The 22714-nt window shown below is 43.7% G+C and overlaps 1 protein-coding gene across 1 annotated transcript in view; it reads right to left on the bottom strand.

Moving 5' to 3' along the window:
• LOC126191056 (high affinity cAMP-specific and IBMX-insensitive 3',5'-cyclic phosphodiesterase 8A) overlaps positions 1–22714 on the bottom strand; it is a 1161190-nt gene that overhangs the window by 141397 nt on the left and 997079 nt on the right. Inside the window, exon 12 of the mRNA XM_049931769.1 lies at positions 4056–4246. Coding sequence (XP_049787726.1) covers positions 4056–4246 — 191 coding nt within the window. The remainder of the gene's footprint in view (positions 1–4055; positions 4247–22714) is intronic.

Raw genomic sequence — 22714 nt, 5'->3', positions numbered from 1 at the left:
GTGGCCGGCCAAAATAGTGTAAGCCAAAGTACTATTATAGGTATCTAGCATGGCAAGGGCTAGTGTACCTTTCAGCTGAAACGAGTGCAAGGGCTTTCAGCAGCGGATTTTTGTCTACGTGAAGAATTTTGTCGATGGATTTTGTACCAGACCATCACAATTATGGGAGTTCTGTCATCAGTCCTCTTTACCGACGAAGCAACCTTTACCAGAACTAGCATCATCAATCTGCATAATTGTCATCTATGGGCTACAAACAATCCTCGGGGAATCGTTGACGCTTCTCATCAGCTTCGGTTGAGTATCAATGTGTGGACAGGGATTCTTGGCGACTACATAACAGGACTAGTTATTATTCCACAATGCCTCAACGGAGGAAGCTACTGGACTTCCTGCGAAATACTCTGCCTGTGCTGCTTGAGAATGTACCTTTGGAAATATGATAGGTTATGTGGTTTCTGCATGACGCAACATCATCCCCGGACATTGTATAGGATGCAGATCCCTGCAGCATTGCCTGTTAGATGACCGGACTTAAACGTCTAGATTTTTACCTCTGGGGGCATCTGGAAAGCATTTTGCATGCTGAAACAGTACCTGATGTGCAGACCCTTCAACAGCGTGTTCAGGGCGTCTGTGACGCTGTTTGGAGAGAGGCCGTAACGTGCGAAAGAGTGCAGCAATCCATGATGCGACGTGTGAACGCGTGCATTGAGTCCCATGGAGGCCAATGCGAACATCTGTTGTGACGTGGATGCGATGCAACTCTGTACGGTGTTCTGGGGCTATTTGTTGTCGATGCATGCACACTGTCCATTTCCGGACATATGTTTCTGGGATCTTTCTTCCTTCATTTCCGTCCAGAACTAGTCCCTGAATTTGTCGATTTTATTATTGTTCATTCTGTAAACAGTGTATGGGTACACCACAGACAGAGATGGTTCGCTGTAAGATCAACACATACACACACTGAACAGCCAGAACCCTATGACCACCTATCTAATAGCTAGGATGTCCACCTCTGGCACGGATAACAGCGGTGACGCGTCGTGGAATGGAAGCAATGAGGCCTTGGTAAGTCGCTTATGTGTTCGATCGGGTTAAGATCTGGCGAGTTAGGGAGAGGGGGAGCGCAGCATACCAATTGGAACTCGCCACTTTGTTCCTCGAACCACTCCATCACACTCCTGGCCTTGTGACACAGCGCATTATCTTGCTGAAAAATTCCACTCCGTCAGGAAATGTGATCGTCATGGAGGGGTGTACATGGTCTGCAATTAGCGTGTGATACTCCTTGACCGTCGTCATTCCTTGCACGAGCTCCACTGGATCTTTGGATGCTCACGTGAAGGTTACCCAAAGAATAATGGAGCCGCCGTAGCTTGTTTTCACCCTACAGTACAGGTGTCAAGGAGCTGCTCGCCTGGAAGGCGATGGATTCGCGCCCTTCCATCGGCATGATGAAGAAGTTTCGGGCTTCATCAGATCATACAACGCTCTGCCACTGCGCAAACGTCCAGTGCCGATTGTCACGTATTCATTTAAGTTGCACTTGCCGATGTCGTGGAGTTAACATTGTCACATACACGGATCGTCGGCTGCGTTAGGAGTTTTCGGTGCAGTGTGGGTACTGACACACTTACACTCTACACAGCACTTAAGTCTAATGTTAGTTTTGCCACAGTTCGCCGCCTGTCCTATTTTACCAGTCTGCCCAGCCTACGATATCGCCGACCAAACCCACGACGTCTGGACGTGGTTTCACCATGGTTTCGCCACGTGTTGAAGACACTCACCACAGCACTCCTCGAACACCGAAGTCACGCGTTTCTGCAATGCTCGTACCGAGCTTCCGGGCCATCACAATCTGCCCTCGGTCAAACTCAGACAGACCATGTGCCTTCCCAATTCTACACACAAACAACACTCTCACTGATATTTTCAAATAACTTCTGGGAATTCAGCCAGGTAACACTTTCAGCGACCGCCGATATTTCGGCGGGAGAACACCCCGCCATTTTCAAGGCAAACTGCAACGGACAGGCGGCGTACATGCAAATTTAAAACCTCGGTTCTCGGACTGAAGCAGGAAAGATAACACACACACTGAACACTAGTGCCACCAAAGATGACCAAAGTCAGAGCTATCGATAGTGAGACTATGAATTCGCAGGTGAGGTACCATTGACTCTGTCCCTCTGTTTTTTGACAAGGGAGAGAGCCGAATTCCAAACAGAGTTTAAACAGAAACCTCCATCCCTGTTAACGAGGCTGCTCGCTAATTTAATCACAACTGCCTCCCTAATGACACTGTCCCAATAGCTGGACGTGCATGCCAATATCTCGGTGTTATTGTATAACATGGGGTGACCAGTATCCAAGGAATACGATATACACCCGCCTTACGCAGTCCGAGATCATCCTTCACGGAACTCAAAGGTGCTCTAATTTTAGATGGAGGTCGGAAAACCAGTATTACGAGCAGACAGGTGGAGTTGCGATGGGTAGTCCGTTGTCTCCTGTGATCGCAAATTTATTTATGGAAGACTTCGAGGAACGTGCATTGGAGTCGGCGCCTTTGAAACCCGCCTGTTTCTTTAGATACGTTGACGGTACCTTCGTTGTTTCGCCTCATGGTGGGGAGAATTTGAATGTCTTTCTAGAACATCTGAACTCGATCCACCCGAACATTCGTTTTACGATGGAGGTGGAAGAGGATGGTTGCCTTCCCTTTCTTGACGTGTTGGTTAGGAGGAAGGACGATGGATCATTGGAACATGCAGTCTACAGGAAACGTACTCACACGGACTTGTACTTACAGGCTAATAGTTGTCACCGTCCGGTTCAGAGAGAAGGGGTACTTCGTACCTTGGTACACATGGCACATGTCGTTTCTGACGCTGAGACTTTGCCAGCTGAGCTGTCCCATCTTGAAATTACATTTCGTCAAAATAGTTATAGTGCTAGACAGATTGAACGTGCGTTGCGCTATCGACCAACTGTACATCGGGTGATTGATGATAATTCTGAGTCAACACCTAAGTCTACTGCCTTTCTGCCTTACGTAGGAAACACGTCCAACAAGATCGGCCGTATTTTACGGAAATACGATGTGAAATGTGTTTTCCGACCTCCATCTAAAATTAGAGCACTATTGAGTTCCGTTAAGGATGATCTTGGACTGCGTAAGGCGATTGTGTATCGTATTCCTTGTAGCTGCGGCATGGCATATATTGGTCAAATTATCAGGACCGTGGAGGACCGATGTACTGAGCATAAACGGCACACACGATTACAGCAGCCAAGTAGATCTGCTACTGCCGAACATTGCTTGGATACTGGTCACCCCATGTTATATAATAACACCGAGATATTGGCATGCACGTCCAGCTATTGGGACAGTGTCATTAGGGAGGCAGTTGTGATTAAATTAGCGAGCAGCCTCGTTAACAGGGATGGAGGTTTCTGTTTAAACTCTGTTTGGAATTCGGCTCTCTCCCTTGTCAAAAAACAGAGGGACAGAGTCAATGGTACCTCACCTGCGAATTCATAGTCTCACTATCGATAGCTCTGACTTTGGTCATCTTTGGTGGCACTAGTGTTCAGTGTGTGTGTTATCTTTCCTGCTTCAGTCCGAGAACCGAGGTTTTAAATTTCCATGTACGCCACCTGTCTGTTGCAGTTTGCCTTGAAAATGGCGGGGTGTTCTCCCGCCGAAATATCGGCGGTCGCTGAAAGTGTTACCTGGCTGAATTCCCGGAAGTTATTTGAAAGTTGTATACGCCAGGAGGAACTCAGGTCTCACACTCTCATTGATACTACATCCACTATGCGTGTGTCTGACTAGCAGTAACTCCTCACAAGATGACGCTGCTATAGCCTGGACGGGGCTGTATCGATAGTAGGTCGGTGGTCATAAAGTTCTGGCTGGTCAGTGTATACGCTACAATCCCAGAATAGATGATGGTGCGCTTTACGCCCTTACTGTTGTCAGCGCCTCATTTGTATTTTCTGCAGGAGTAAGCGACGGCGTGCGATTCAGTGCGCAGCCTTACCTGTTTGCGGAGAGCTTCTCGAGCTTGAAGACGTTGAACTCCCAGAGGAGGGCCATGTCGAGCACCTCTCGCAGCTGGGCGGACATCTTGCCCGCGCGTACCGTGGCGCGCAGACCGCCGCTCGAAGCGCCGCGCGAGACGGCCGAGTCGTTGGAGCTTCGCCGCGTCACGTTCACCGGAGTCGCGTTGCCCTGCAACACGGCGGCCCACTCAGCGCCTGCCTTCGCCCCCTTCAAGGAACACACTAACAAGGGAACCTCCCAATCGCACCCCCCTCAGATTTAGTTATAAGTTGGCACAGTGGACAGGCCTTGAAAAACTGAACACAGATCAATCGAGAAAATAGGAAGAAGTTGTGTGGAACTATGAAAAAAATAAGCAAAATATACAAACTGAGTAGTACATGCGCAAGATAGGCAACATCAAGGGCAGCGTCAGCTCAGGAGCGCCGTGGTCCCGCGGTTAGCGTGAGCAGCTGCGGAACGATAGGTCCTTGGTTCAAGTCTTCCGTCGAGTGAAAAGTTTATTTTCGCAAAGTTATGATCTCTCCGTTCGTTCATTGACGTCTCTGTTCACTGTAATAAGTTTAGTGTCTGTGTTTTGCGACCGCACCGCAAAACCGTGCGATTAGTAGACGAAAGGACGTGCCTCTCCCATGGGAACGGAAAACATTTGATCGCAAGATCATAGGTCAACCGATTCCTCCACAGGAAAACACGTCTGATATATTCTATACGACACTGGTGACGGCATGTGCGTCAGATGACAGGAATATGTTGTCGACCCACCTAACTTGTACACTTGGCGAATGGGTAAAAAGATTCTTCTACCTTGCCCGATTTAGGTGTTCTTGTGGATGTGATAATCACTCTCAAAAAAGTGATGAAAACATAAGAGTTTGTCACATAAACTGCAACAAATGAATGCAACAGTTTCACAGTCGCACAGTTTTCCCTGTGCTCTGTCAAAACATATGTTTTTAACGTTTTCAAATTTTTGAAAACGTTAGACAGTCAGATCCTGCATATGTCCAAGCAAATCTGAACATGTCCTGGAATTTTGGAGAGCGAAGTTGATTATGTGTGACTGCCTGAACCTTGATAATTGTCTGAAAATAAAAAATTAAAATTTTCGCCCCAGGGAAGATTTGATCCAACGACCTCTTGTTATGCAGATGCTCACGCTAACCACGGGACCACGGTGTTCCTGAGTTCACTCTATCCTCGAAGTTGCTTAACATGCCCATGGACTACTCAGTCTGTATTTTTTTGTTTATTTTTTTCTTAGTTCCACATAACGTCTTCCTTTTTTCTCGATTGATCTGTGTACAGTTTTCCAAGGCCTATCCACTGTGCCAACCTGTAACTAAATCTGAGGGGGGTGCGATCGGGAGGTTCCCTTGTAAGTAGTGTAGAAATGGCATCAGGCGCTCATATGACCCTCCACCACAGACGTAAGTCAAGGAAGCGGAATGGTGCGTGCGCGCTGGTCTGTTGCATGGAATTAGGGTAGTAAAATGGGTGGACGTGGGCACACGTGACAGAATGGCAGAAAGAAGATTTTGAGTTTGGACGAGTCCGCGACCAAAGCTTGAATGAACTTGTGAAAGATGGCTGTCCTAAAGCGTGATTAAAAAGAACGCCGGTTTCAAAACGGCTGGTAAATTTTTGTTTGTCAGATAGTGACATCGTTTTGATCCGTTTCTATTTCCAGAAACATTCCGGTTGTTGACTCACTTTCAATGAGTCAATTTGAACTTCTCGCATTCGGCGTTTAACCGTGAAGCAGTTCACTATTGATACAATGAAGGCTTTCAAGACCGGATGGTACTGTTGTTGATAATTCTTCCGGGTTATATGGCCGTGGTCCATGGAATACTTCTATTCCTAACGTTTCGTCCAATACTACGTTGGACATCCTCAGAGGTATGGCTGGTCCTGTTGAATCCTGCCGACTGACGAGTCGGGCGTCGGAGAGCGGCCTAAACACTGAGAAACCTACCAGAAAAATAGGACAAGTACATCGTTCTGTTAAAGATAGAAGTCCACCATTATCATCTAGCGGTGTGTATAAAATTCCGTGTACCTGTGGCAAGGTCTATGTTGATACTACGAAAAGAAGTGTGAATACGAGGGTAAAGGAGCATAAAAGTCTTTGTCGACTGGGTAAAACAGATAAATCGGCCGTTACGGAACATGCACTTCAGTCCGGTGACCATGTAGCTAAGTTTTCTGAAACTACAGTTTTAAGTGCTACCACGTACTATTATCCACGACTGTATAGGGAGGCTATTGAAATTTATAAAGATGAAGATAATTTAATAGAAATGAAGAAGCCTTAAAATTAAACGAGATATGGACAGTGGCGTTACAGAATCGATAAGTGATTTTTATCTATGACGGACTATTATCGATAGTTACATTTTATCTTTGACTAGTTTTCTCTCTGCTACTATGTGCAAGCTAGACTACGCCCACTTTCCTCAGTATTTAGGCCGCTCTCCGACGCCCGACTCGTCAGTCGGCAGGAGTCAACAGGACGAGCCATACCTCTGAGGACGTCCAACGTAGTATTGGACGAAACGTTAGGAATAGAAGTATTCCATGGACCACGGCCGTATAACCCGGAAGAATTATCAACAACAGTTCACTATTGCACAACGTGTGCTAATCGTGAAAACGTTTTATCAGAATGGAGAAAATTATGCAGTAACTGTCAGGCGAATTCGCTCGATTCTAGTGCGTGATGAGGCACAGAATGAATCAACTTATGACAAAGTTCTCAGAGACGGTTCAATAGCAACCCTTAAAAGTCCTTGGCATCCTCGTTCTCGTCGAAGTGAGCAGATCATTGCGTGATCGTTACTGTGTGGCTATTAGTCCAATGAACTCAATTTGTCACTGTTCCCAACAGCTGAGATTAAGCTGCTCTTCAGTAAGGGGAAATATCCGGTATGATCTCCATAACCATCCATATAAAATTCATTTGACGCAGCAGTCGAAAGTGACGAATCACCAGAAGAGACGACAGTTCTGGGTTCTGAGAGGACTTACGGAGGACGACAGCTGCGCAAACAAAATCATATCCAGTGATGAAGCACACTACCATTTAAATGGTTTTGTGAACAAGCAGAAGTGCCGTATCTGGGGGTCAGAAAATCCTTGCATGATCCAAGAAAAAGGAAAACGCATCCACAACGAGAGACAATTTGCTGCGGCTTTTGGTTGGGCGGCGTCATCGGCCCTCATTTTTTTGAAGTGACTGTCAATACCGTGTGATGCTAAGGGAGTTTTTGTGGCCTCATCTGGATGGAATGGCCACTGGAGAGTTGTGGTTTCAGCAGGATGGTGCCACCTGCCATACTTCCCGACAAACAATTCAGTTGCTCCGTGAGTGGTTCCCGGATCGCCTCATTTCGCACAATGATGGCCATCAAGATCATGTGACTTAACTCCTTGTGACTTTTTTCTTTGTGGTCATCTTAAAACAATGGTGTATACCAATAAACCCCGAAACATTCATCAGCTCAAGGAGGAAATTCTACGAGTTGTCAGCGAAATTGATGTGGAAACTTGTCGTGCAGTCACAGTGAATTAACATGGAGAGAGTTCTTGCATGCCAGCGCCGTAGAGGAGGTGATACACCTCACATTTTTCATATATGAAGTAGGAAGGATAGATGATAGAATTTATGTATTTTGTTTGCGTTTTTTTGTAAAAATAAACATCTTATTTTAATATATCAAAACCTGCGTTCTTTTTGAACTATCCTGTAATTATCATAATAATTCTGAGTATCTCGTGGGCCGCAAATGTGAGATAGTTAGTAAATTTGATAAATGTTCTCAAGCCTTGTAACATCGCTTTAACATTGCCTTTATAATTATACGCTTTGGAACTATGTTCGAGATAAGAGAGGTTGGTCGGAGAGGTTAGCTTTATTTTGTCAGTATGTGCTAGTAGCAGCCTTATGGTAATGTACTAGGTTTGAAGTGGATGGAAGCTGGCCTGTACTGGAGTGGAGACAACATTATTTGGAGCAATTTTTGTAATATGATGTTTAAGAGAGATACTGAGCAGGACTATATTGAATGAATGAGTAATATAACATTTGAAGGAACTGTGGTTTCTTATATTTGTAATTACTTAGTACTTGATCCTTATAACAGTGCTCATGGTTTTGATTTTCTGTAAGATTTTTGTAATAAAGTCATGTGGTTCTGACTTTCACGGCAATGATAAATACTAAAGAGACATTTAACGAATTAGTTCATGGGTGAGAAGTGTGGAAAGTTGTGTTGTTGCTATGACTTGATGACGCTCAGTTAAAACTTAAACTGCCGATTCAGCTATTTCTTAGTCGGTGAGATTAGTACCAGATTTTTCATTTTACTTCATGGTTTTATTTCACTGCACATTCGCACTGCATATCACGAGCTGCGTGCTGAGTAACATTTCTGAATACTAACGAAATCCCGTCTCACACTGCATGCCCTAAGTATGCTTAGTGAAGGTAATTTTGAAGTCAGATCATTATTTTATAGAAGAAATAAGGTTGCAGAGCAGACGAACGGTCCATTGCATGCAGCTAAGCCATAAATTTGATTATCATTACAGTTTATACTAGGTGCGACAATAAAGTAACGATACTGTTTTTCTTTGCAAGATGTGGCAACCCTGCAGCCTTGCGTAGGCACAATATCTTTGACCTTGGTCTATAAGCTGCTTCTAGTCCAAGCGGCACATCAATGCAACTGCTCAGTTGTGAGTTGTGCTGTAATAAGTTAACATGTGTTTGTGTCTCTCGTCACGGAAATGGAACCGCATAATATTGCGCAACGGTATGCCATTTCATCTCGCGTTAAATTGGGTGAAAACGCGACGACAACTTACGGTAAGCTTCAGAAGGCTTTTGGAGAGGAGGTTATGTCAAGAGCTCAAGTTTTTCGTTGCCATAAAATGTTTAGTGATGGCAGAACGAATGTTGAAGATGAAGACCGCAGTGGACGACCACCAACCTTACGGACGGATGTCAACCTGGCAAGGGTGCGTGAACTCGTACGATCTGATCGAAGATTATCCGTGAAGATGAGTGCAGAAGAACTGAACATCAATCGAGAAACTGTTCGTCTAATAATAACTGAAGATCTTGGTATGAGAAAGATTTGGATTCTGCATCACGATAGTGCGCCATCCCATACTGCTCTGTCAGTACAGCAATTTTTAACCTCAAAGCAAATTTCATTACTACCACAGGCACCTTATTCACCAGATATCGCTCCGTGTGACTTTTTTCTATTTCAAAGAGTCAAAACGGCGGTCAAGGGACACCATTTTCAAACAACACAAAATGTCCAAAAAGCTGTGAGGAGGGTCTTGGAGGATATTACAGAAGGTGAGTTCCAGGAATGTTACCATCAATGGCAGAAGCGCTGGCAAAAGTGTGTGCAATCAGAAGGGAACTACTTTGAAGCAGACAACACTAAACTTGACTAAAACGGTAAGCAACATTTTTTCACATCAGTCTCATTACTTTATTGTCCCACCTCGTATTCAGAGTTAGGCGCAGTGATTGTCAGAGCGCATTTATGAAATTAATATCAGTACAATTTGAGAGTTTCAATGCAAGTGAAATCTTTATGACTATGCTACGTTGTGATTTCAAACAGATTTGTGGAATAAAGTCAGATGGGTTTTATTCAGTACTCATTTGTTTCGTAATTACGGTGACAGTTCTAGTAGAGCTATTGTTTTCTGAACTAACGAAGAATCGCAACAATCAACGCCGACTGTCCTACGTGAGTACAACGAAAGAAGTACCACTCGCAACCAATGACAATCGGTCTCTAAGCCGACCGGAACTGCCGATTTCAGTAAATACAGGTCCATCAGTTACTGAAAGAATATTGCATAGAGAACAGCATATAACAGATGGTTGGAGTTTGGTACCTAGCAAAAGACGATTGCTTACCGTGCATGTCTTCATTGCGGAAAACAAGTCAATAAATAAACAGTAATTGACTGGTGCCGTGTAGTAGGGCTTTATTTATTTTCTTTATATGACACTCCCAGCTCCTTAGGACCAAACTGAGGTGCTAATCTCCATGGTCATGGATCGTGTCAGTAAATGAAATTACAACAGAAAAGTAATAATAAGTAAAATAAAATGTTCATGAATCCTAAAAAGACGACAATCTGTACGTTTATATAAACGGAATCAAGAATGTAATACATTTCCCGATCCACCAGTTTCTATGAAAATAAGTAAAGTAGACTACTTTTCACGTGGACTACTTTTCATGTCGAACTATCACTTACTTCAGATACTTTTCTAATTGACAACCTTGTAGGCAGGGCAACCACAGCTACGAGTAGTCATCTTAGGTGTTAACTAAAGCGGTTATTAATACCCAAGACGACTTTTCTAATAGTAAAAATTGCAGCATTAAGTCTTTGAGCAAGGTCCTGAATATGGGCTTTCCGCGACAGTTCACTGTCAGTCTGAACATCTAGAAATTTGAACTGTTCAGTTTCACTGATCAGATGCCCATTCTGTGTAATTAGATCGTCAGGTTTTGTTGAACTGTGTGTTAGAAAGTGTAAAAACTGAGTCTTACTGTGATTTAACGTCAGTTTATTTTTTACAAGTCATGAACTTATGTCTTAAACTGCATTATTTGAAACAGTGCCAATGTTGCACGCAACATATTTTACTGTAAAGCTAGTGTTATCAGTAAACAGAAATATTTTAGAATCACCTGTAACACTAGATGGCATATCATTTAAATAATCAAGGAAGAGGAGTGGCCTCAGTACTGTTCCCTGGGGCACCCCCGATTTAACCGTGCTCCCATATCATAGCCATTCTCAGTACTATGGAAATGACCTTTTGCTGCTCTTGAAGTAAGAAGTGAATCAGCCGTGAGCTACTCCCCGTATTCCATAATGGTCCAACTTCTGGAGGAATATTTTGTGATCAATACCATCAAATGCCTTAGTTAAATCAGAAAACATGCCTAGCGATTGAAATCTTTTGTTTAGTCCATCCAGTACGCCACAGAGAAACGAGAATTAGAATTTTAGATTGTTAAAATACTTCTAAAAGCAAACTGTACATTTGACAGCAAGTTACGAGAAATGAAATGATCAGTTAATCTTACATACACAACAGCCTTTCAATAGCTTTAGCAAACACCGGAGAGTCGCAATTTTTGCCTCTTTTCAAATGATGCAAGGTGTCCAGTGCACCGATGACCCATTGAAGCATTCAACCTGCAGTGTGTGAAGGGTATAGTTTAGGATGACGGCAGTTTTGTGATCAATTTTGGGATGTTTTCGGTACCATGACTTGGCCCGTAGAGATTATTGTAGTCATGAACAAGGATGTTTATTCCAACATTATCAGCGACCAAATGTTAGCATTTCTCCCACAGCTTCATGCGTGTCCTGCGCACGTCCCCATCTTCAACGATGACAACAGCTATGTTCGCAGAGCTGTACGCACATATTCCTGGTTTGACACACGCCCAGGCACACTGCTGCGCCTAGACTGGTTTGCTAAATCAGCGTATCTTAATCTCATAGAAAATGTCTGGGACTGTTTGGAACTGCGGCTGCTATGTAGGGAACAAAAAAACCTGCAATTGGTATCTCTACGGGATCTAATTATCAACGAGTTGTTTCTTGAAGAAGTACCTGAAGAAACTTGGCGACTCTCTTCTTTGCCAAACCACTATTGCCGCTAGAGGCGATGTTAGTCGGTATTAGCGCGATAATTTCTGATTTATATTCTGTCCCGTGTGCTTATACGTAGAGTACATCTCACAGCCTGGAAACCAAAGCACGCTTAACCCACGCATCATTAATAGTAATCACCCCCAATCTCTCTATAGTCTTTCGGTGGGTGGCGTCGAAGCAAGTGACGTCAAGAGTGGGTCAACACAGGAATATGTATGGGTTTTACATGTTGATTCTGTAGAGGAGAAACGAGAATTAGCATTTTAGATTGTTAAAATACTTCTAAAAGCAAACTGTACATTTGACAGCAAATTACGAGAAATGAAATGATCAGTTAATCTTACATACACAACAGCCTTTCCAATAGCTTTAGCAAACACCGGAGAGTCGCAATTTTTGCCTCTTTTTCTATGTGACATCTATTGAATAGAAACACACAAGGCCTGCAAAAAAATTGTGAACATTCATCATGGTTCAAATGACTCTGAGCACTATGGGACTTAACATCTGAGGTCATCAGTCCTCTATAACTTAGAACTACTTAAGCATAACTAACCTAAGGACATCACACACATCCATGCCCGAGGCAGAATTCGAACCTGCGACCGTAGCGGTCGCGCAGTTCCAGGCTGAAGCGCCTAGAACCGCTCGGCCACCCGGCCGGCCATTCATCGTTATGTAAGGTCATATTGGCAGGCAAAAGCACCTGGATCCTCTTGGTGAACGATACGTTACTCTTTCCTGGTGTTCATATCACGCTGTCGGGTCCGCTACTTGTCTTTTTATAAGGGATGGCCAAAAAGTTTCCATTATGATGGCGCTGGTGCAGCGTATATGAAGTACAGCGCGAGTCCAATGCGGATATACAGAGTGTACGGAAACTCCCGTTACAAACTCCCAGCACTTGTAGAGGGGCGTGAGTACAAAATATTTTGAATGGGAACCGATGTCCAGAAACGTCATCCAACGACGCTACATAGCATCAAAATTGCAAGCACCGGCACCTGTAAATTGTATGTATATACTAGGTGATTCCGTGATGCTGTTGCAAACTTTCTAGGATGAAGGCGAAGAGAAATGTATCAATTTGAGGTAAGTGTCCCTGAACCGGAAACGAACGCGTTGGAAGTTACTATCGGAAATCGTTCTGACAGTGGAATACATGTACTGGTCCTGTTGTTGCTAAAACTGTAAGGTAGGCAACTTTCAGAGCTGGTAGTATGGATCAAAACCAGAATAAATGTCTAGTAAACATTGGTTCTAAAATGCATACCCAAGAAACTATGTGCACTTTTTCATCTTCGCTATTGTGAAACTCATCTACTTAGCTCCTCAGGTATGCCTTTTACAGTCCATGTTTAGTAGATTTTTTTAATGTTTTTGTCCATACTACCTACGCGAAGTTGCGTACCTTACAATCTTAGCGACAACAATACCAGTACATGTATTCCCCTCTAGGGGTATAATAACGGTTTTCGCTTTTAACTTTCAACTTATTCGTTTCCGTCGCGGGGACATTTACCTCAAGTTGATACATTTAACCTACTACATCATCCTAGAAAGTTTATAACATCATCGCGGAATTACTCCGTATGTACATATACGGAGGGATCCAAAAAATGTATCCACTGTTTAAAAGTCCATAACTTGCAAACTAATTGACGGAGTTGTCACATTTTTGGTGAAAGTGTAGCTTAAAGTTCAACTTAAAGATATCACTTTAGGTGTTCGAAATGGTCATCATTAACATCCACACACAAACGATGCCACCGAACTGCAGCACGAGCTACTGACTGCAACGTGTTCAGTTGGATATTTGCACATGAATGTACGATGGATTCTCGAAGTTCATCAAATGTCCGTGGTTTTTGTTGATAAACGACGTCATTTAGTGTTCCCCACAGGTAAAAGTCCAGAGGAGATAGGTCTGGGGAACGTGGTGGATACTCCACAGCACCTCTACGGCCTATCCATCTTCCTGGTAGATTTTCGTCCAGATACGCCCTAACACGATTTTGGTAATGGGTTGGGGCACCATCTTGCTGAAATAAAACTCTTCCGTCTCCATTCAAGTCTCGGATGGCAGGTAAAATGGATGTCTGAAGCTTCTGAAGGTACACCTCACCGGTAACTGTGCCATCAAAGAAGAATGGCCCAATCAAGCCACGGTAAGACAACCCACACCACACATTTACTCCTGGCAAATTCACGGCTTTGTCTACAAGGACGTTCGGATTTTCGGCGGCCCAGTAGATGCAATTGTGGCGATTTACTGTACCATTGAGTTTGAACAGTGCCTCATCACAGCACAGAATCATCTCTGCAAACTCTTCATCGCTGCGCACCTTGTTAGTAAACCACTCGCAGTACTCTATTCTACGATCTGGGTCGTCCTCGTTCATTGCGTGTAGCAACCGTGGGATGTAGCACTTCCACTTTGCTGTCTTCAAAATTCGCCGAACACTTGAGCGACTCCTCCAGTTTCACGGAAACACGGTCTCACAGACTTCTGTGGTGAACGAGTGAATTGTTGTACGAGTTGCATTCAAGTTCTAAGGCCTCTGATTTTTTTTCTCCAGACTGGAAAGAGATAGAAACATGTGCATTGTTTTAAAATGAGGCCGCGTTCATTGTCAATACGTCCCAGAGATGGCAGCATCGTAGGGCAGATGGAATTTTACCGCCAGCGGCGAGAATGAGAACTGTTTTAAATACTTAAAATGGCGACGTTTTCCTTACTTGAACAGCGTGCAATCATTCGTTTTCTGAATTTGCGTGGTGTGAAACCAATTGAAATTCATCGACAGTTGAAGCAGACATGTGGTGATGGAGTTATGGATGTGTCGAAAGTGCGTTCGTGGGTGCGACAGTTTAATGAAGGCAGAACATCGTGTGACAACAAACCGAAACAACCTCGGGCTCGCACAAGCTGGTCTGACGAAGTTGGCATTTCTGTGGGTTCTGTACACACAATCCTGCATGATGACCTGAAAATGCGAAAAGTGTCATCCAGGTGAGTGCCACTAATGCTGACGGACAACCACATGGCTGCCCGTGTGGCATGTTGCCAAGCAATGTTGACGCACAACGACAGCATGAATGGGACTTTCTTTTCGTCGGTTGTGACAATGGATGAGACGTGGATGCCATTTTTCAATCCAGAAACAAAGCGCCAGTCAGCTCAATGGAAGCACACAGATTCACCGCCACCAAAAAAATTTCGGGTAACCGCCAGTGCTGAAAAAATGATGGTGTCCATGTTCTGGAACAGCGAGGGCGTAATTCTTACCCATTGCGTTGCAAAGGGCACTACGGTAACAGGTGCATCCTACGAAAATGTTTTGAAGAACAAATTCCTTCTTGCACTGCAACAAAAACGTCCGGGAAGGGCTGCGCGTGTGCTGTTTCACCAAGACAACGCACACGCACATCGAGCTAACGTTACGCAACAGTTTCTTCGTGATAACAACTTTGAAGTGATTCCTCATGCTCCCTACTCACCTGACCTGGCTCCTAGTGACTTTTGGCTTTTTCCAACAATGAAAGACACTCTCCGCGGCCGCACATTCACCAGCCGTGCTGCTATTGCCTCAGCGATTTTCCAGTGATCAAAACAGACTCCTAAAGAAGCCTTGGCCGCTGCCATGGAATCATGGCGTCAGCGTTGTGAAAAATGTGTACGTCTGCAGGGCGATTACGTCGAGAAGTAACGCCAGTTTCATCGATTTCGGGTGAGTAGTTAATTAGAAAAAAAATCGGAGGCCTTAGAACTTGAATGCACCTCGTAACACACGACGGGAGTTAGCTCGACTTGTTACTGTTACAGGTCGTCCAGATCGTTGTTTGTGTACATCTTTAACACAGCCTTCGGCTTCAAATCTGTCTCGAATGCGACTAATCGTTAAACGTGTCGGTGGCTCTGTAAGATACTCATTTCGCCATTGCCGTTGCATTGCCGTTGAACCTCATTAAAGTTTTCGTACTTAAAATACCACTTCAAAACTGACTTCCTTTCATCGAATGTAAGCCTTGCGCCAGCCATGTTTACTCGAGTAACTAGGTGCAACTAAGAACAAAACACTGACTATCTGGCGACTGTCATTTGACAAAACAAAACAACGCAATACAACGCTTGTGTGGCGATTGCCGGAACTACAAACTATTACACTACCAAAGATGAGACAACTCCGTCAATTAGTTTGCCATTTATGGACTTTTAAACAGTGGATACATTTTTTGGGCCCCTCTGTATATACAGGCGCCGGCGCATATAACTTTGACTCTCTGTGGCTTCCGGACATGGATTCCTATTGAAAATATTATGTACTCAATCAAGTCTGCAAGTCCTAGACATGTGGAACGGGAGTTTCCGAACACCCTGTATAAACATCGACATGTAGGCAAGACGTCAGTGTGGCACTTGAGTGTTTGCAACGTGCGTGCGGTAAATGCGACTTATTTCCAAATACGTCCAAACAGGACCAACCTGCCTTTATTCTTTCCTCGGCTGCTGAAGGAAAATCTCCGGGAAATATCTATCTGAGAATGAAGAATGTGTATGGTGCAGTATGTCAACCACCGTTGTGCAATGGTGCGCCTACTTCCTTGCTGCGTCCTCACATCACAAATGTCGCAACGCAGAAGTTATGCCAACTCAAGTGTAATGTTCTCGCTCTATAGTCCTTCACGACTTCGGTACTTTAAAAAACACCTTGAAGGGTCGACTATTTCTGTCGGACGAGGATGTGCAACAGGCAGTTACGGTCTTCTCCACGCAGCAGAACACGATAATTTACCAAAGTTTATCTTCAATCCGGTGCGTCGTTGGGATGATTGCCTCAATGCTCACGGATATGTTGCCTGCTTGGCATACCGATTCTGGACTGTACGCCCTACTAACGGAAATTTTTCGATCACTCCTTATGTGATTTGACTAACAGATTTTATTTTGACTTTGTCTCGTGTGCCGTTTCTGTCACCACAACCATCATTTAACCGAAAGAAGAGAAATAGTATGTGCCACCTGTTTGAGAAAAGTGTTCTTCGTGTTACCGCGTGTTAACTGTTTACGTAACGTGTCTTTGGAGGCAAGGATTGGGGAAAAAGTCAGCGTTTGGCTTAACGAACGTGGAAATCCGCATAAAAAACACATTCAGGCTGGCTGGCGTACGGTTAATCTGTCGCGCGAATTCGACCTGTGTGTAGCTCACCTCCCGGTCTCGGAAGCTAGACCGCTGCGAGTTATGATGTATGAATGCGTCTTGGCTAACGGACACCTGTAAACCTTAAATTGTTGTCAGTTGAATTCTGTTCTGTACCTCGCAAAGTACGTTTCAAATTCTTCGAGAGACAACAAAAAAGCAAGACGGAAGATTAGGGTTCACCATCCTATCGATAATGAGGCTATTACAAGAGCTGAAACACGAAATGAAAAGCAAGGAAACGCAAATCAACAGTCTTTCTCAGAGGAACCATCTTGGAATTTGCCTTAATAGATTTAGGGAAACAGTGCAAAAGCTGAATCTGTATGTTTGGACGGGTAACTGAATCCGCTTTATCTCGACTGCGAGACTAGTGTGCTGATCTCGCTCAGTGCGAAAGTATTCAGAAAGATGCCGATGGGAATAAGGGAGACCGTTTTATTTCGCAGCCATTTCATTTCCCTCGCACAACACGGGGGAGAGATTGGGAGATGAAAGGATGGAGTAGTTCGGAAAAGGATCCTGATCAAATCTTTTCAGTTGGAGGAGAATGGAGCGAAGGGAAAAGGCGCTCTAACATTCAAAGAAATACGACGAGTCTCGTAAGTCTAGAAAGATAGGCAATTAGTGATAGATAATAATCTGAGTACTGCTTTTGAAAAACAATGTACAAAACGTGATTATCCAGTGAATTTTCTCTATTTCCCTTTTGAAACAGAAATCCAACAGAGTTTGTCAGGATCCACAATCCTGCCAACTTCTACGAACTTTAGGTTGCAAGTCTTAGGCCACTCGAAAGTAACTTAAGTGAATAAGTTTGGATCACAACACTTTCTGACGCAGGCGCCATTTTGGACCGCGTGAAATTCGACCGCCATTCTCCAGAGCATTTGTCCAGCGTCTTGTCACTACACCTTCTCGCTCGGTTTTGTGATATACTGAAGGAGTGCAACAGTTCCTGATTAGTAAAAGTTAGTGAGGCGAATAACAACAACTCGCGTCAGGGAGTGACGATCAAACAGTTTCCGTTCGAAGACCACACAGTCCAGAATTGGTATGCCAATCAGGCAAAATCGCCGTGAGCACTGAGGCAATCATTTCATCGACGCACCAGGTTGAATATATCCATTTAATAAAAGACCGAGTACTGGTGATTTCGGACGGTTTTGTCGTTATTTTGATTGTAACTTTAGTATATGTTGTTAGATTAATTTGATTGTTATGGAAGTGGTAGGGTACATGTGTAACGAATAAAATATCCCAGAACCAGAAAGTGTATGTGTAGGTATATTTATCTGAGGCACTTAAATAAAGTGTCCAAAGTCACCCCATGGATTGGGGTGATTTCGGACACATGTGTTTTTTACATCTCTGTCCAAAGTTACATTATATAAAGGGTGATTTCGGACAGTTACTGCCTCTTTTTCCCTACATGCTTTTTATTTGATTATGGTGACATTTCACACATTTTAAAGTAGCCCTTTGTTACGAATAAGTGATACGGAATGATGGTTTCATCATAGTTCATCATGTTGCTAGGTGGGAGATTTTCTAGCTTTGCCTTGATATTGGAGAAAAACATCTTAACAGTCTCTTTGCTCACTTTTGCACGAGCTCGTTTAATATTTTCGCTTAAGCGAACGGAAAGATCTTCTGACTGACGTTTGAGGAATAAATGCACCCATTCTTCTCCTGGCAAATTATTACGAAATTTCTTCTCTTTTTTTGGGCAGATTTATCAAGGTAGCCTTTAACTAAATATCTAGCACCCAATTTAGAAAAGGGAAATCCCCAATGTGCAGCTCTCAAGATACCTTGCTTCAACATTTCTCCTTCTTCTTTATTTATTGTTTTCGGATGTGCTTCCTGCACTTTATTTTGTAGGGTTGATTTAGGTATACCATACAAATCACACGCTTTTCTGTACGATAATTTACCCCTCTGAATATCTCGAACAGCTTTATCTAAAAGTTCCGGGTCATAATTACACCGTACTGTAGCACCTCTCCTGCTCTTATAAGTTCTTGGCATTGTCCGAAATAACCGCGTACCGTACACAGTTTTTCTCAGTGCTGTTAGCTACGGAGCGCGTCGACAATTACCGTTTCAATAACTTGCAGCTCGACGCAACAATAGAAAGTTTCCACTTTACGATAATGCATGGATTTTTAACACTGAGACTGTTCGTCAATTATTCACCTAGGGAAACAATTGACGCAAAATAAAAGTTGTGGAAAGCAATAAATGCAATTTTGCGCTTAAAATAACTGGCGCACAGACGTTAAAATAAGTAGCTCTTTGTTTCTATGCAGTGGAAAAGAGCAAATAAGCCATACTGTCCGAACTCGCCCCGGTGTCCGAAATCACCCCGTTCGACTGCGTGAAAATATCCTTAACTGCCTGCTGCACATCATCAATCCGATAGGAATCATCGACCCTTCAAGACCTTTTCTAAGAGACCAGAGGTATGATAATCGCATGGGAAGAGATTAGGACTATAGGGCAGGTGTACGAGTGTCTCCCGCTTGAGCTGGCATAAGATCAGCGGTATGACATTTGTGATGCTGAGACGTGCGTTATCATGAAGCAGTAGCACCTATTGTCTCAGTGGTCTCAGGGCGGTTTTCGACAGACGTACTGCCCCATAAACATTCTTCATTCTCCGATGGATGTCTGTCGATGTTTGTCCGTTTGTCACCATGAAAAGAATGACGGAACGTTGGTCCTGTTTGTTCGCATTCGGTAGTAAGTTCACGTTTCCGCATTTACCGCACGCACGACTTAAAGAAACGAATGCCACACTAATCCTGTGTCTACTTATCGTGTTTATGCACCTGCATCGTAGTCGAGCTACGTCACACATACGCTGCAGCAACGCCCTCAGACGGAAATATCTTGATTGTCCCTTACACATTATTATGCCAAAGAAAAAATACAATTACTTTTTACATATTTTTCAACTCCTAGCTGATCAGAGATCGGGAACTATTTTCTTACGCAGGCAGTCCTTCCTGAAGCCATCCTAACCTGGTATGTGGTGGAGATGGGAAACCAGCTCGCTATTCGGCCGTCGAGTATAGAAAACTGCGTAAAAACCACTGTAAGACTGGTTGGATCCACTAGCGTGAGCAGAGAACTTAGGCCAGAGCAAGCGACCTGTGCTGTTTCCTTAGCGACGCAGTTTTGTGACGGATGAAAAGAATTACGAATTACGAAAGAAAAGGGCAAGAGGAACGGGAAGCTCTAGAACAAAAACAAGGGAAAGGATTGGAGGGCAGTGAAATGGAAAGAGGGTGCAGATGTATGCAACGAAATCCTGAGGACTGGACTGTGTTGAGCAACGGCTCTAAGAGACTTACTTCTCACTGGTACGGAGACGCTTGTAGGAAGGAAGGAAGATCTGCGTTTAACACCCATCGACATCGAAGCCACTAGAGACGGAGCACAAGTTCGGAATGTTTCAAGGATGGGGAGGGAACCCGGCCATGCCTCGAACGACTTACGGAAATCGCGGAAAACGTAAATCTGAATGGACGGACGCTGATTTGAACCGTCGTCCTCACGAATACGAGTGTGGTGTGCTGCTTAAGTATTATTTTCGACTACCAGACGGAGTCATTATCGTCATGTCGAGTGCGCCAAAGCAACGAAAGTACGAAGACGGCATTTTGCGTTTCTTACATTACTTGTTACGACTTTGCACTCATTGGGCAGTGAAGTACTCAAGAAAGAACCGCATTATTGCTGCAAGCATGAGACTTCGGACACTGAGCTTTCATGGTTGGAATATGTATCATATGAAACAGAATTGACATGTGTAGGCCGGCCGCAGTGGCCGAGTGGTTCTAGGCGCTACAGTCTGGAACCGCGCGACCGCTACGGTCGCAGGTTTGAATCCTGCCTCGGGCATGGATGTGTGTGATGTCCTTAGGTTACTTCGGTTTAAGTAGTTCTAAGTTCTAGGGGACTGATGACCTCTGAAGTTAAGTCCCATAGTGCTCAGATCCATATGAACATTTTTTGACATGTGTACGTTTTACTTTGTTGTAAAATCGTGTTTATCTCAATAAACGTATCAACAGCCTACGTGGCGATACGGATTAAACAAGAAATGGATGGGCGGAAGAGAAGAACGGAAGGGCTAGCGCAAAGTTGACGTATGCCCGGTTTTGGTGGCAGTTCAAATGGTTCAAACAGCTCTGAGCACTATGGAACTTAGTATCTGAGGTCATCAGTCCTCCAGACTTAGAACTACTTAAACCGAACCAACCTAAGGATATCACACACATCCATGCCCGAGGCAGGATTCGAACCTGCGACTGTAGCGGTCGAGCGGTTCCAGACTGTAGTGCCTGGAACTGCTCAGCTACCCTGGCCGGCAATATTACCTTAAGTGTTGAAGTATCTACTTCCATAAAATTGTATAAAAACCAATAAAATAGTAGTGAATTTGGTATAATCTTTCAACCATTTTTGTATTAACTTTTTCATTTTGCTACTCTTACATTGACATTGTGAATAAAAAATTGTTCAAACATGAGTTCTGAAGTGTACTTATTTCAGTTACATAAGTGTTGCCTCATTTTCCTTCTTTCCAGCTACAAACCACAAGAACCAATTCCCGGTGTTAAATTTTCAGATAAGTAATTAGGAATCAACTCCATTTTCAGCCTCATACGCTCGGTGGATCAATAAATGTTGAGACCTATGGTACTGACCTGACAGAGCATTAGAAAACATTTAGAATGCGACAATCGCTTTTGAAGTATTGTCAAATTTGAATTTTGTTGGTAAAGTTGCACTAAAACAGCTGTAGCTCAAAATGTAGATTTTGGATAGCACAACCACGCCAAATTCAAGGGAGAAACCGAACCACTATGCTGTTCAGTTCTTTTCCCATGTATTTGGGACTGGCAGAGGCATAAACCGCTTTAAGCGACAGAAACACAAGGACCTATAGGCAATAGACCTCTGGGCAGTTGGCCTTGTACACTGTCACCACGTCATTAAACATTTACAGTAGTCGCCAGACCATACAATTCACAGTGGACCGTAATAACTTGTTCTCCTAAATAAATGCCATTACATATTAACAAAAGTAACTACGGCTACTGTTAAAAGGATGTTATATCGGGAGTGTGATGTACGTTAAAAACCATTGGATGAAACCACTCGCTGGAATTGGTTTTCTCCTTATTTTGGTAAGTTCCTTATGTTGTTTTAAAAAGTAGTTTTAGGCCTTGTTTAATATCCATGTTGCTGGCCGATAACTCTGAGGTGCTACGGATCACAGTTGACGATCGCCACCTCGAGCGAGCGCGGCGTGTCACATGGGCGAGCCGCTAGCACATGGGATCAACAGGCAGCCGTAATTCAGTCTGGTAAATTATGTTGTACGAACTACCATCAATCATGACGTCTGCTTATTGGATTTCGAACCTGCATTGGACATGGGCTTTCTTGTTCTCGTTATTCGCTTTCTTTCATTGTTCTGCTCTCGAAACATAAGGCTTTGTTTACGGATTACACGTTCGCATCGGGAGCTGATAGAAAACATTACGATATTTCTGATTGTTTTCGTTGCGAAGAAACTACATTACAAAGTTCAGGCTGTTCTGACACGTTCGTTGCTGATTTGGAAGTTCCTATATTATCGTGTAGATTTAGGTATAACCGTAGATCAAATTTATCTTTCTTCCGACGTGGAGCCATTATTTTGATT

Source organism: Schistocerca cancellata, chromosome 6 (genome assembly GCF_023864275.1).
Source record: "Schistocerca cancellata isolate TAMUIC-IGC-003103 chromosome 6, iqSchCanc2.1, whole genome shotgun sequence".
Taxonomy (NCBI): Eukaryota; Metazoa; Arthropoda; class Insecta; order Orthoptera; family Acrididae; genus Schistocerca; species Schistocerca cancellata.
Note: the sequence above shows the minus strand (reverse complement) of the source record. Positions and strands in the feature narration are given on the sequence as shown.